The sequence below is a fragment of the Oryctolagus cuniculus genome, chromosome 5, assembly GCF_051225735.1.
Source record: "Oryctolagus cuniculus isolate XC-2025 breed Fujian yellow rabbit chromosome 5, ASM5122573v1, whole genome shotgun sequence".
Classification (NCBI taxonomy): Eukaryota; Metazoa; Chordata; class Mammalia; order Lagomorpha; family Leporidae; genus Oryctolagus; species Oryctolagus cuniculus.
Genome location: NC_142871.1, coordinates 10,115,116 through 10,129,696, shown reverse-complemented (window position 1 = coordinate 10,129,696; position 14,581 = coordinate 10,115,116). Strand labels below are relative to the sequence as shown.

General features: G+C 55.3%; 1 protein-coding gene across 4 annotated transcripts in view; it reads left to right on the top strand.

The window, feature by feature from the left end:
* ZDHHC14 (zDHHC palmitoyltransferase 14) overlaps positions 1–14,581 on the top strand; it is a 261,769-nt gene that overhangs the window by 150,717 nt on the left and 96,471 nt on the right. For all 4 annotated transcript variants that reach the window (XM_070073338.2, XM_002714972.6, XM_070073342.2 and 1 more), the window contains exon 2: positions 12,293–12,453. In XM_070073338.2, the coding sequence (XP_069929439.2) occupies positions 12,293–12,453 (161 nt within the window). The remainder of the gene's footprint in view (positions 1–12,292; positions 12,454–14,581) is intronic.

The window sequence follows — 14,581 nt, the reverse complement described above, 5'->3', positions numbered from 1 at the left end:
CATCATGCAAAGGCGCCAGGCACTTGGACAGCTGGGGCTGTGGAAATCTGAAGTCCTGGGCTGCTGTGATAGGGGAGGGACCAGGCCACAGGCGCAACGTGACACATGCCCTGGGTCAAGTCCATGAGGCCCTCTCTGTCCCTGGGGATAGTAGGAGGCGCCGCACTGTTCCCTTTGGGGTCATTGTCCTCCCTGCACAGACTGCAGTGGCACGAATCCGCGTCGAGCTCAGGACGTCCCTGTGTTGAATGCTTCGTTCCCCCACAGTGGTCCTGGGCGAGAGAGCCAGCGTGCGGCTCACCTCCCCCGACTCCAGCATTGCTGGTGCCCCTCCTCAGTCCCGAGGCCCCCTTTCCCATCCTGCTGTCCCTGGACCCACCCCCACCCCGGGAAAGAAAAAGGGATCCACTGAGAGCCGGAGTGTCCAGGCCTGCAGAGGGGGCGTGGGTGCGAGGCGAGCCTGGGCCGGACGTGCGTGGCCTCGGCCTCTGCTGGCTGCGTTGCTGCCTGTCTTTCTCCCTCTCTTTCCTGGGACATGGGGTCACCAGGGCGTCGTTGCGTCTGCCTCTAGAACGGAGGTGCCCGGTTTCAGACTGCAATCCACGGGATGGCAGCGGATCTTTTGCTCGCCGCACACCTGTGCGAGAGGCAGGAACACACGCACTTCCTCTGTGCACCTTCTCCTGCAGACCCGAGCCGAGGAGACTGTTCTGAAACGCGTGACCCTTCACAGCCTGAGCCACAGCGGCCTGGGGAGGGCCGCGAGCGGCTACCTGCGGGATGCTCGGGCTTCCGCTCTCTGAGCAGAACATCTGTATTGTCAAGCATCTCTAGTTTGTTGATTTGTTTGTTTTTCATGTTTATTTATTTGGAAGCAGAATGGCAGAGACAGAGAGAGATCTTCCATCCACTGGTTCACTCCCCCAAGTGCCCGCAACAGCTGAGATTGGGCCAAACTGAAGCCAGGAGCCACAGCTCAGCCTGGGTCTCGCTCGTGGGCAGCAGGGACTTAGGTACTTGAGAGCCATCACCTGCCATCTCCCAGCACATCAGCAGGAAGCTGGATCACACGTGGCACAGCAGGGACTTACACCAGGCACTCCAGAGTGGGGTGGGGGGTGAGCTTAATCTGCTTCCCACAGCCCCAGCCCCTGGAGCGTCGTCTTTTCCGATGGATGAGGTTTTTTTAAATTTATTTTTTTTATTTTTTGACAGACAGAGTGGACAGTGAGAGACAGAGAGAAAGGTCTTCCTTTGCTGTTGGTTGGTTCACCCTCCAATGGCCGCCGCGGCCGGCGCACTGCGGCCGGCGCACTGCGCTGATCCGATGGCAGGAGCCAGGTGCTTATCCTGGTCTCCCATGGGGTGCAGGGCCCAAGCACTTGGGCCATCCTCCACTGCACTCCCAGCCACAGCAGAGAGCTGGCCTGGAAGAGGGGCAACCGGGACAGAATCCGGCGCCCCAACCGGGACTAGAACCCGGTGTGCCGGCGCCGCAAGGCAGAGGATTAGCCTAGTGAGCCGTGGCGCCGGCCAGATGTATGAGTTTTTAAAAGCACAAGAAGATTTTAGTATTTTGACAAGTCGCTGTTTTCAGTTCAACAAATATTTGTGCATGTATTTTGAGCAATGTATTTTTCCACTGCAGTAATTAGCCATGCTTTGATTGAGAAAATTAAAAAAGTACCAAAAAGCACAAGTGCACACAATTACCTTTTTTAATTTTTTAAAAAATTTATCTTATTTTAAAGAGTGTGGCAGAGGAGAGAAGGACAAATGGATGGATGGTTGGACAGAGTTCCCATCTGCTGGTTCACTTCCCACATACACCACAGCATGGGACTGGGCCAGGCTGAAGCCAGAATCTGGGAACTCAATCCAGATCTCCCACGTGGGAGGCAGGGAGCCAATTGCTTGAGCCATCACCCGCTGCCCCCAGGCTGCCCATTAGCAGGACGCTGGAATCAGGGCAGGGCTGGGACTGAAACTCAGGCACTGTGAAGTGGGATTCACACGTCCCAGGTTGCAGTGTAACTGCTACACCACCCTCTGCCCGGTCCTCACGTCTCTAACCGTAGATAATGAAGGTAAGGTTGTAGGGTACATCCTGTCAGTTAGGAATAGAAACATGTTTGAAACACAAATTGGATCATCTCAACTTCCATTTAGATCCTGTTGGTTTCTTTTTAAGATTTATTTTATTATTTGTAAGACAGAATAAGAGAAAGATAGAGAAACAAAGAAATCTTTCATCTGCTGGCTCATTCCCCAGTTGTCTATAACAGCAGGGGCTGGGCCAGGCCAAAGTCAAAAGCCTAGAGCTCCATCCGGGTCTCCCACATGGGTGGCAGGGGCCCAAATACTTGGGCCATCTTCTGTTGATTGCCCAAGTGCAGTAGCTGGGAGCTGGACTCAAATCAGAGCTCTATTATGGGATGCTGCCATCCCCAGCAATGGCTTAACTTGCAGTCAGCCCCTGAATGTGTGTGTGTGTGTGTGTGTGTGTGATTTCAGATACTGTTCCATCTCATTCATCAGACATTTACTGAAGACCTACTATGTGTTAGACTGAATTCTAGGCACTGAAGTTTACAACTGTGAACCAGACAAACTACTCACCGTATTACGTGTATTCCTGGTGTGGAAGCCAGAGCATCAGCAAGGCAGTGATGTGAGAACAGTGCTGCCCAACATGGGGCTGGGAGTGAAAGGGGCTGCAGTTTGCGGATTTCAGCCGGACAGTTTTACATGGAGCAGTCAGGGAAGGCGCCGCTGAGAAAGTGGAGCGAAGGCTTGGAGGAGCTCCTGGCTCGAGGGAGGGGCATTCCAGGTGGAGGGAGCGGCCTGGGCTAAAGCATGGCAGCTGCCGAGAACCATGGGAGTCGGTCAGAGGGAACAGGGTGTGGGTTAAAGCAGAAGATGAGGCCAAGGAGGTGACGGGAGCCAGAGGACTTGGTGGCCTCCGGGAGCACCCGAGCCTTCGTGCCGAGTAGGTGACGCTGTGGGGCGCAGGGACTTCCCTGCCTGGCGGGCCTGGGGACAAGGGAGGATGGCGTGGGGACACTGACACCTTGGGACCAGCACGTGGTACAGAGAAGTCAGGCCCTGAGCACGGAGACCTTGTGGGGGGACTGATCCCTCTCAAGCATGTTTTTAAATGCACAGGAGTGACAGCATGTTTTCTAATTGATGCCTAAACAAGTCTAAAATAGCTCTGTTGATACGATTGAGGAGGCCTCAAAACCTCATGGAAGATGGAATTAAAAGATAAGTCGAATTTTTCTAAAATCAGAGTTCCAGATGTTGAGAGCAGTGTCTTATTTGGTAGATTCTCCCTTAAAGACACAGCTGCAGACCTGGGTGCCTCACAGTCGGTGAAATACAGAATCGCGGGCAGAGCTCCAGGCCTGCTCAGACTTCTCTGTACGGAGTCTCTGACATGGGAGTGGAGGAGTGGACACCTCCCACGTGTAGAGAGGACGGAAACAGCCAGACCGCAGGTGTCTGTCCTGGGCCACAGCCGACCCTGCATCTCTACTCTGGCCGCTCTGTGTGTTTGCCCCAAGGTGGAGAACTTTCCAGAAGGACCTGCCCTACCCACTCCTGATGGTCCAGGATGTAATGAAAGCAGATAGATGATGGAGTTACCATGGCCAACTGGTTCCCCACCGCCTGAGAAGTGACAAAATGGTCCTTTTAGACAGGACTGCCATGGGAAACCTGGGCTGTGTGGTTGCCATGCCTGTGCAATCCCGCAGGCCGTGAGAGAGCCATCTGAGGGGTAGAGAATGCTGGCATGCCTTGTGCGATCCGCACGCTGCCCTGAGGCCTCTGGCTTCCTGGAGGTTTAAGCTTTGTAGCACCACAGTTCTTGCTAACAAGCCTTGCACATTCTGAACCGCAGATGGCCGAATCAGGCTGTGTGCAATGACTATGATTTGAAGACTGTATTTTTATGCTCCGGAGCCCCTGGTTCTGTGTCTATAAGTAGATCTATCTGGGTGGTCTGGGAGGCCCTGAGTTAAAAATAATGACATGCGTTCTGTTCTGCACCCTTGCACGGGGTGCCACCCCCTGGCTCGGGGGAGCCTCCCTGAACCCATGAGTCTCGGAACTCTCTCTCTTCACATAGGAGCGCCAGGGGCTTAAGGCAAGACTTTTACCTCTGCATTCAGTTGGCGAGGCCTGGGGGGAGAAACCAGACCCCTTAGCAACTTCCCTCTCCGTCACCTTCCTCCTCCCCCGAGAGGAGGCCGGGGAGCTACAGCTCTCACGTAAGACAGCAGCGGTTAAGACACCCCCTTGAGCAGCCCCAACCCGCGTGCCTGGTTCCAGCCTGCCTCTGCTTCCCTTCCCCAGCTTCCTGCTAAGAGCACCCTGGAGGCACCAGGCTCTAGTACTTGGTTGGGTCCCTGCCTCCTACGTGGGGGACTCCGATGGAGTTCTAGACTCTTGCCGTTGGCCTGGCCCAGCCCTGGCTGTTGCAGGAATGTGAGGAGTGAACCAGGAGAGGGACGATTCTCTCTCTCTCTCTCTCTCTCTCTCTCTCTGTGCCTTTCAGATTAAATGAAAATAGATAAAATTGTTAAGATGAGGCTGTCGGCCCTAAGGAGGTAGTATGCGGATGGGTGCCCAAGCCCTGCCCACCCTGCTCCCTGGGCGGGGGCTTTCCTCTGTTTCCCCTGCAGTTCTGGGACCTTCCAAGCAGACTGGGCTGCGCTGGGTGTCAGCAGGGGATGGTCATTCTGGCGAGTTGTCTGGAATCATTTGTTTGTTTCCCGGACAATGTGAGCGGATACTGTTTCTTAATCCACTTTCTTCTCTGTTTGTCTCCAAGTGATGTGCTTATCTTTGCCTTGTAGTGGTGGATTTATTTCCAAGTATGGGATTAGCAACAAATTGTAAAATGAATGTCCATGCGTTGTCAATCAAAACTATATTTGTTTTACAGTGATTCCTATGAAAAGGAAAAATAATTTTTATTATGACCTCCGTTTCTCATGGTGCCGCTCTGTTATTATTTCAGGCGTGTGAGTCATTGGCTCAGATTATTTTATGATCATTTGCCTTAACTACTTATTGTTGAAATGCATCGCAGTCAGGAATGTGAAATTTAAAATAATGGGTTATTTTGTGGTTTCTGAAACATTGAAGCCCACGCAGAGTAACGTAGAAGCCCACGCAGGGTAACGTAGAAGCCTAGGCAGGGTACTGCGTGATACAGCCAGGCCACTCCCTCCTGCGGCGTAATGACAGATGTGGGCTCATTTACATGCCTGAAGAGCAGGTGCACCCACCTTTGTGCTTCCTCCGCCCTGGCACAGAGCGCGGCTGCCAACTGCAGTCCCTCTGAGAGTCCCGAGCTGCTGTTGGCAGGAACTCTCCTGTACATGAATCCCTTTGCAGACAAATGCGTAAATACACAAAAGATGGCTTGAATCATTTTGGTACAGAGAAAGGTTCTCCACTTCTCAAAAGGCTGCCAGGTTTTTATATGTCTCAGCTACATCTTGTTGATACTGCTGTGGTGTTTAGTTTTTAAGTAAGGTTGTTTTCTCCCAGAGAATATCCACTGGAAAAAGAAAGAGACCCAGCTGCCCAATAATGAAATCCAGGTTTTCCATCTGAAGTATTGGAGGAGTTAGGTTAGTCTCAAGCGACCGGCTCTATTCTAACCTTGCAAGCCAGTCTGTATGTGAGTGTAGAATTGTGACAGTGTTGATTCTGGGACTGCTTAATGGCAAAATAACTTTATATCTACATATATCCTTAACGATAAAATACATCACATGGCCTGAGATAATGTTGAAGCAGAAAAGTAGTTCCACTCTTCCTGTATAAACATCAAAACACACCCAAAGAATTTTTCCAAAAGATTGGAGAAGATTGGTGATGGAACTAAAAAAAAAGTCCGTCTCCTTTTGGCAGTGTGTCCTCCGATGATCACCTGCAAATTCTTGGTTTCCCTGACACACGCGTGTCCCTGTCCAGGGCCCCCGAGGACACGCACGTGTCCCCGTCCAGGGCCCCCGTGGACACGTGTGTCCGTGGCTGAAGCCAGAGCTGTGCAAAGCCTTCACATCAGTTCAGCGTTTGTTTTGTCTGCCGCTAAATGAGCTTCTTCCTTCTCTGCATGACCACGCGTGCCTTCAGATGCTTGTTTTCTCTCTGACGAGCCCACCGGAGACTGTGACGCTGGTCCTCGGAGCTGTGTGCAGCTCATAGTCCTTGAGACAGAAATAGGACGCCACGTGGTGTTTATGTCTCTGGCAGCCGCATCGTCGTCTTGTCCCAAACCCAGGCCCCGCAGGGCTAGAGTCTTCCTGGTTGCAGATGGCACGCAGAACCCGGGTCCCATCCACAGTGGCTGCCAAATGCCCAGGCCCGGGGGCAGGAGCTGCCGAGCTGCTTCTCCCGATGAGTCAGCGGGGAGGTGTCCGGTCTGTGTTCACGGCCACGGGCAGCGGCCACTTGATGACTTTTCTCACCGCAAGGGCTGCTGTGTCTGAGCAGCCGTGTGCAGGTGTCGCCAGGGCTCAGATCGCATCGTTGGTTTAGAGGCTGTGGAGGGTGCCACTGTGCACTGTCACAGGGCACCTGGCACCGCACGGGGTTGCAGCCCACGGGAGCCTCACCCAGAGGCTCCAGGTACCGTTGCAGGAGTTGGTTTGATGTGCGCTCTCTGCTTGGGGTTGAGGGAGTGGCTGGTTCCATCCCTCCGCTCCCCCCACACCTGCCCAGTAGGAGGCTCTGGGCTGGGTGCACTGATGGACAGCACAAGGAACAGGGCCAAGCCTCACCCTTGAGGCCGGGCGCGCCCACTAACGGCCCCCAGTGCCATGGGAGGGCCGCATAGATGAATTGGGGTTCAGAGGACAAAGCCACATTTAACAAAGACTACACAGGAAGCAGCATGAGCTGGTGTCGAGTGCTGGGCAGCGCCAGTGTGGGAGATGGGAGATGCGGGGCCTGAGAGGCCGGGGGTGGCCGTGGCTCAGTCCTGTGCCAAGGGGGAGCGAGAGAGGAGGAGAAGCGTGCTGGAGACTGACAGGATGGGCTCTGGACGCCACAGAAGGCTCCTGAGCTCCACTTGCTGGGAAGGGCTGGAGCGGCATCACATGCGGAGGCCTGGCGGCCACAGGGGGACAGAGTGAGGAGGCAGAAGCAGAGACATGGTGGGCAGCGGCGCCGTGCTCACCCAGCTGTTCCCACATCCGAGCAGATGGCCGAGCAAGCGGGGTTCCTGAGGGGATGGGATTGGAAGGACGGCCTGGAGGTGGGGAGCAGAATGCCCCCCGAAGGAGGCCCAGCAGGGACACCAGTGTCCAGGGGCGCCTTTGAAGACCTCACGGATGTGCTTTTCTAAGAGTCTGTTTTAAGCATCTGGTGGACCCAGAGCTTGTGGTGGTGGCCGTGGTGGCAACCGTGTGACAGCCATGGTGGTGGTGGCCGTGGTGGCCAGGAAAAGCAGGCTCTACAGCTGGTACACTAGGCAAGGGGAGGAGGCTTGGTGTGGCCTCCAGGCAGCCGTGTCCACTGTTAACTGCCAGTGACACAGGCACACACATTCATTCACTCCACTGAGACTGTTTGCTGCTGAATGTGATGCCGGGGCTTCCGGGCTCCTTGCTGTCAGGATCGGGGCGCGGCAGGAGCTGCAGGGGCAGGAGCGCGTTTGCCAGGAGACGGAAGAGCGTGGCTCAGCAGCTAGCTGCGCAGCGTTAGCCAGGCCCAGGTCCAGCTGCTGGGCACATTTGTGGATGAACCGGAAGACGGGCGGCCCCCCACCCCCACCCCCACCCCACCCCCTTCATTCTGCTCCTCAGCACGGGGCCAGTGTTGTGGCACAGCAGGTTGAGCTACTGCCTAGGATGCCAGCATCCCATATGAGTACCAGTTCAAGTCCCGACTGCTCCACTTTTTCTTTTTTTAAATTTATTTTTATATATTTTGAGAGTCAGTGTTACAGAAATAGAGGGGAGGGGAGAGAGAAATCTTCCAGCACTGGGCCTGTTGGAAGCCAGGAGCCAGGAGCTTCATCCAAGTCTCTCCTGTGGGTGATAGGGGCCCAAACACCTGGGCCATCCTCCATTGCTATGACCGCTCCACTTCTAAACCAGCTTCCTGCTAATGTGCCTGGGAAAAGCAGTGGGAGATGGCCCAAGTACCGGGGCTCCTGAAACCCACTGGGAGATCTGTATGGAGTTCTAGGCTTCTGGCTTCAGCCTGGCCCAGCTCTGGCCTTTGCATTTGGAAAGTGAACCAGCAGATGAAGGATAGCTCTCTCTCCCTCCCTCCCCTCTCCTTTTGTCTCTTCCTTTACATATATAGCTCTGCCTTTCAAATAAATAATATAAATCTCTTTTAAAGAAAGAAAAATAGAATTAAAAGATGTTTATTTTGGTGCCAAAAAAAAAAAAACCAGTTGAAATCCATGCATAGTTTTTCCATGTTACACATATTCCACAAACTGTTTTTAAGGAGCCCTGGAATAGCCTTTGTTCACATTCAGCTACTGTTAATATTTTATCCCATTTTTTATCTGAATTATTTGACAGTAAGGTGTCTACATTGTAGCTCTTTATTCCCAAACACTCCAGTGTCTGTTTCCTAAGAACGGGATCTGTCTCAGAACCACAGTGGCATCAGCACCCTCAGGGAATTTCACCTTGAATCAGTTTGCTACTCTGTTCTGATTTAACGTGGTGTTTATTTCTCATTGTGGTGCCCTAGCACATTCCAAGGCTTAGCACAATGTAAAGTTGCTTTTAATGTGACAAGAAAAGCAGCAGGGGTAATGTCACCTTGGCCACTCCACTTGTTCCTGGTTTGCTCACTAGTGTTTGAGTTCTTTGGTGTTGACCCCAGGCTGCCGCCAGTTCTGTCCAGGTTTAAACACAGACTCGCAGGGACGGCGTGTGGTCCCCAGCCCGTCCCTGAGTGCCCCCTTCGCCTCACTGGACCCCCTCCGCAGCTCAGGTCCCGGAGCCGAGATGCAGGCATAGCACGTACCATTTGTGTGTGAAGGAGGCTGTGGTCATCAGTCATGTTAAATCTCTGAAGGAAATGGTCACTTCCCGAGGACGCCCGTATTCCCTCCATGGCTCACGCTGAAATGCAGGTTCCACGCCAGGCGAGAGCCTAGGCCCAGGCTGCAGACCAGGGCTGCCTTTCCAAACCGTCCCCCTTCCTGCCAGGATGAGTGGCGCTGGAATGCAGGAATCTTCCCCTTGCAGGTCCGGCCGCACAAGCCCGGTTCTGTTGGCCCAGTGGTGGTCTCCCCAGCCTTGTGACTGTTGATTAACTGAAGCTTTTCAGTACTTAGCAATCACAAAACCCAAATTTGAAGAAAAGCTGGAAGCCCATTAAAGAGTATTAATTATTTTCGTATTTTCCTGAATATCACCCCAGGAAAAGCTATGGTTCCCCTGTACACCCAGCAGTATCAACTGGATTAAATTCCATAATAGACTCAGTAATTGGATTAATTTCCATGATAGAAGTGAATGCTTTCATAAACAGGGTATCTTAGTCCATTTTGTGCTGCTATAATAATATCTGACACTGGGTAATTTTTTAAAAAAGGTTTATTTCTTTATTTATGTGAAAGGCAGAGTGAGAGAGAGAGAGCGCGCACGCGAGCTTTCATCCACTGGTTCATGCCTCAAATGCCTATAACAACCGGGGCTGGGCCACACCAAAACCAGGAACCTGGAACTCCAGCTGGGTCTCCCGTGTGCATGGCAAGGATCCAAGTCCTTGGCCCATCATCTGCTGCCTCCCAGGCGCATTAGCAGGAAGCTGGAGTGGAAGTGAGGAGTAGCCAGTACTCAAACCTGCACTGCAGTGCGGGACGTGGGTGTTCCCAGTAGAGGCGTAACCCGCTGCACCGCAATGCCCACCTCCAGGCAGTTTATAAAGAACAGAGACTTATTTCTTACACTTCTGGGGGCGGGAGAGGCCAAGGCCAAGGGGTCCACATCTGGCCTCTGTGCTATAGCGTCCCACAGTGGACGGTGAGAGGGGGGACAAGCTCTCTCTCAAAGCACACCCACTGTGGCGATAACGAACCCACTCCCCTCTGTGAGAGCTATCAAAGTTCTGCCCCTCCATTCTGTGACATTGGAGATTGAAGTTTCCCACACCTGAACTTGGCATTCAAACCGAAGCAAGGCTCCTCTAGGTCGGACTTCCTTGTGATGCTTTCTACCACAGCAATGCTCTGTGCTCTCCTCGCTCTCCTCGCTAAATGTGCTAGTCTGTGGGACTCCTGGGATCTTTTTTTTTTTTTTTTTTTTTTTTTTTTTTTTTTTTTTTGACAGGCAGAGTGGACAGTGAGAGAGAGAGACAGAGAGAAAGGTCTTCCTTTTGCCATTGGTTCACCCTCCAATGGCCGCCGTGGCCGGCGCGCTGCGGCCGGCGCACCGCGCTGATCCGATGGCAGGAGCCAGGAGCCAGGTGCTTTTCCTGGTCTCCCATGGGGTGCAGGGCCCAAGCACCTGGGCCATCCTCCACTGCACTCCCGGGCCACAGCAGAGGGCTGGCCTGGAAGAGGGGCAACCGGGACAGAATCCGGCGCCCCGACCGGGACTAGAACCCGGTGTGCCGGCGCCGCTAGGCGGAGGATTAGCCTAGTGAGCCGCGGCGCCGGCCACTCCTGGGATCTTAAAAGGCTCTTGCATCTGGCATTTGGGGAGGGTATGACAACCAGCAGTTTCTTGTGACATCCCGTGACTCATCCAGCCAGAGTGCCACGCAGCCTCTTTGTGGTTTGCCTTGTCCTGTTTCTGCAAGGGAGTTGGTGTGAGAGAGGTGAAGGTTGTTAGAAATGTGAAGGTTGTTAGAAATGTCAGGTTCTCGTGTCTCTGAATCAGGCGATTGTCCTGGAGACCACGGTCCACACGGCTGGCAGGAAACCCTGGCTAGTCACCTGCATAACGTTGTGGGGGTGTCTCTGGGCTTCTGGGAGCAAAGAGTTCAGAGCCTGCAGTCCTCAGTCCACGGTAACTGCCCAGGCAGTTGCCGTCCTCATGTGTGGGCCTCTCCCGGACCGGTGCACAGACCCTGCTCTCTCTGAGCTCAGCTGGGGGCCAGCAGCCTGCCACCCACCAGGTCCTGACTCCTGGCAGCCTCCCCTTGCCTCCCCCCCGGAGAGCCCTCACAGTAGCAGGTGCCGCCCTCAGGAACTCCCAGCACTAAGGCCCGCGCATCTGCCCGTGTCAGGAAGGGCCATCCGTCCCTCTTCCCTGCTGGTTCATTCCCCAAATAGCTGCAACGGCTGGGGCTGGTCCTGGCTGAAGCCAGGGATCAGAAACCCCATCCAGGTCTCTCATGTGGTTGGCGGGGACCCAAGTTCCTGGGCCATCATCCGCTGCTTTCCAAGGCACATTAGCAGGGAGCTGGATCAGAAGCAGAGCAGCCGAGATGCAAACCAGCACCCGTGTGGGATGCCGGCTTTCAGATGCCCTCTGTCCACTCCATGTTCCGTCTGGAGCATCGGGAAGAGTGTCTCTGACAAGGCTGAGGGTCCAGCAGTGCTCTCGTTCTAGATGTCGTCCTCCCAGGGCCCTCACGGCACTCCCCGCCGCCCAGAAGTTATTTAGTGTGGTCACTGCACGTGGCATCCTTCACGTGGCCACAGGCACTGAGCTCATTCTCGCCTCTGGGAACCGAGGACCAGGCCCAGTGCGTCAGCTCGGCAGGCAGGGAAGAGGTGTGCCTGGCGTTTAGAGCTGGACCAGGCCCGCCAACTGGTGGCTCAGTGCCTCCCGCGAAAGCCTGAGATTATCTGATTCCAACTGCCTCTTCAGAAGCTGCCTGCAGCCTCGTCTCCTCAGCATTTCCACTCACCTCGCGTGCATCGATGACCTCTAAAATACAGAAAAACGGGTCCTTCCCTTTAGAAAGGGCATTTACCGTCTTTAGCGTCCCGGGCCGTCTGAGATCCCTGATTTGTGGGAGCCCAGTTCAAAAGGCAGGGTCTGGTGAAGCTCCTTCTAACTTGGTGTCGTCTTCTGGTGCTGTGGGATTCTGGGATTCCACAGCGGGTGGGGTGGGGGTGGGGGGTGTCACTTCCATCCTCAGCCACAGAGGGCCTGGGCTGTGCGGCTGGTGGAGAGAGTTGACCCGTGCACAGGGAGGACCGTGGGCCCCCAACCTGTGCGTGCTCACCCCAGAAGGGTGTTCTGTGGACACCAACCTTGCTCCTCCCGGTGCGCAGTTGGCATCGGGAGCCCAGCACGTCGTCTGCTTCCTAACAGGCGTCTCCTTTCTGTCCCCCTCGTGCCTGCAGCTGCCCGTTCCTGGCGGTCAACATCACCCCCGCCATCCCCGCGGTCGGTGGCGTCCTGTTCTTCTTTGTGATGGGGACCCTGCTACGCACCAGCTTCAGTGACCCCGGAGTCCTCCCGCGAGCCACGCCCGACGAGGCCGCCGACCTGGAACGGCAAATAGGTAACACCTCGGGCCTGCCCGCGCGGACAGTGACCGGGAAGGAGGAGCCCCCAGCAGGGTGACCTGGATAGGAAGGCGGTGGGGTGCGAGGGTCGAGGTAAGGCTGGAAGGCGGGGGTGCGAGGGGGGCTGCCCGCCCATGCCAGAGGGCACGCCAGGGGGCAGGGTTTCCAGATGCTTCTTTGAAACACACACGTCCAGTTCTGCTCACGTAAGGAACCTCCCTGGAGACAGCTCTGTTCTCTAGTTCCCTTCCAGCCACTGGCGCTTATCTGGTTTCCCGCAAAAGCCCAGGTCAGGCTGCGTCTCAGACCCTGGCTCGTGGGGCAGCCTCCTTGCTTCAGGCAGACCCGCTGGGCGTGACTGTGACACACTGAGGTGGAGGGCCGTGCCCCTGTGCTGTGAAGGCCCCAGGCATTCTGAAGATGCGAAAACACAGCCCAATCCCTCGGACCCCAAGCTTTAAAGTCGTTTGTCGTTACCATTATTGAAAAGACAGCTCTCTCGTGCCCTCAAATGCTCGGAAAAAGCCTGCCTTTGGTAACCTGGGGCTTGGTTTGGCAGGAAAGGCTGAGGGGCTGTGGTGACTCAGCTGGCCTGAAAAAGCCCTTAGCCAAAACGCATTCCTCTCTCTGTTCACCCTGGTCTCCTCAGGCCTCGCTGTGCAACCCCCCGACAGCGGACACAGATGCGGCTCTCGCTGGAGGCCACTCTGCTCCTAGCACCCCCCAAGTGCTGAAGCTAAGCTGTGTCCTTTGTCAGTGTCGGCCTTCGTCCTGCACCTGCCACCTGGGAGGGGAGCAGGAAGGAGTGGGTAGAGGGAGTGCCTAGTGGTGTCTGCCATTCCGCAGCCTTCTTGTGATGTGAGGTAGTAAGGAAGGACCAAGGAAGAAGCCATGACGGGGAAGTCAGTCCCTTCCATGGCCGCCGTGGCCGGGGGTTCCAAGGCAGGCAAGCTAATTCCACGTTTGCAGCCTGCCATTTGATAGCGCTTCAGCCTCTCAGAAAGCTCATCCGTGGCTTTCATGGCCAAGTGACTTTCACGGCCAACCGACTTCGTGAGGAATACTGTATTATTATGCCCTCTTTGCAAATAAGGAAACTAAGTTCAAAGAGGGGCTTCAATGGTAAGAAGTGAAGAGCTGGGACCCAGATCCCACAGCTCCAGGCCTCAGCCCGAGGTCTTTCCAGTGTCCCTGAGGATGGAGGGGGAGCTCAGGCCTAGTTTCCTTCAAGGAACAGAACTGGACGTGGAGCGGCTGCATGGCCTCGGGGTCGAGCCCAGCCCCCACCCGGGGGAGCCGTGGTTCCTGCTGCAGCCAACCCCAGACCCCACCTGTCAGCGGGAGTGTGGGCAAAGTCCACATGACCCGGGCAGCGTTTTGCCACTAGGCCACAGCACCGGCATCTCAAATTCAGTATTTTGACGCTGGCCGTGTCCCACAGCCCCAGAGGCACAGGCCGTGAGGACCAAAGGCTGACGCTCCACTGGGGAAGAGCAGGGCTGCCCAGGCTTCCGTGAGGCAGGGAGGAAGATCCTGTGACTTCCGCCGCCGGGAGCTGCGGGTACGCGCCCACACCTGTCGGAAACAATGCCTCCCGCCTCCCGGCTCCGGCGTTCGGCCTGGAGGAGCGGCTATTCCCGGCCAATGGTGGTGAGCCAGGTGGCAGTGTGGGAGTCTGTGGCGTCCTAGCCTGGTCTGCTCCGTCTCTGGCCCGAATTCTGCAGGTGAGGTCCCGCCGGCACAGGGCAAGCCAGGAGAGCCCACCCTTGCCTCGCCGAGGCGGCTGCTGGAACCCACGCGGGGCACAGAGACAAGCCCAGGAGCTGGGCTTCCTTACGAATCTCAAGGAAGAAGCACAGTGAAACTCAGAGCAAGCGGCAGCCAGGAAACAATAAAGTTACGAGAGGAAATCAATGGTAGAGAATACAATAAACAATAGAAAAAAGTCAGTGGGACTTGGGGGCGGGGAGAGAATGAGAGAGGGAGGGAGGAACCAAAGCCATACGTGAGTGGCCAGTAGGCAGTCATCCTCAGTCACTAGAGAACCGTTCAGCCCCGCCAGGATGACTCCAGTGGGAAAGACCTTCTGGTGGGCGTGGTGCAGCCGCCCTGGCAAACAGTTCT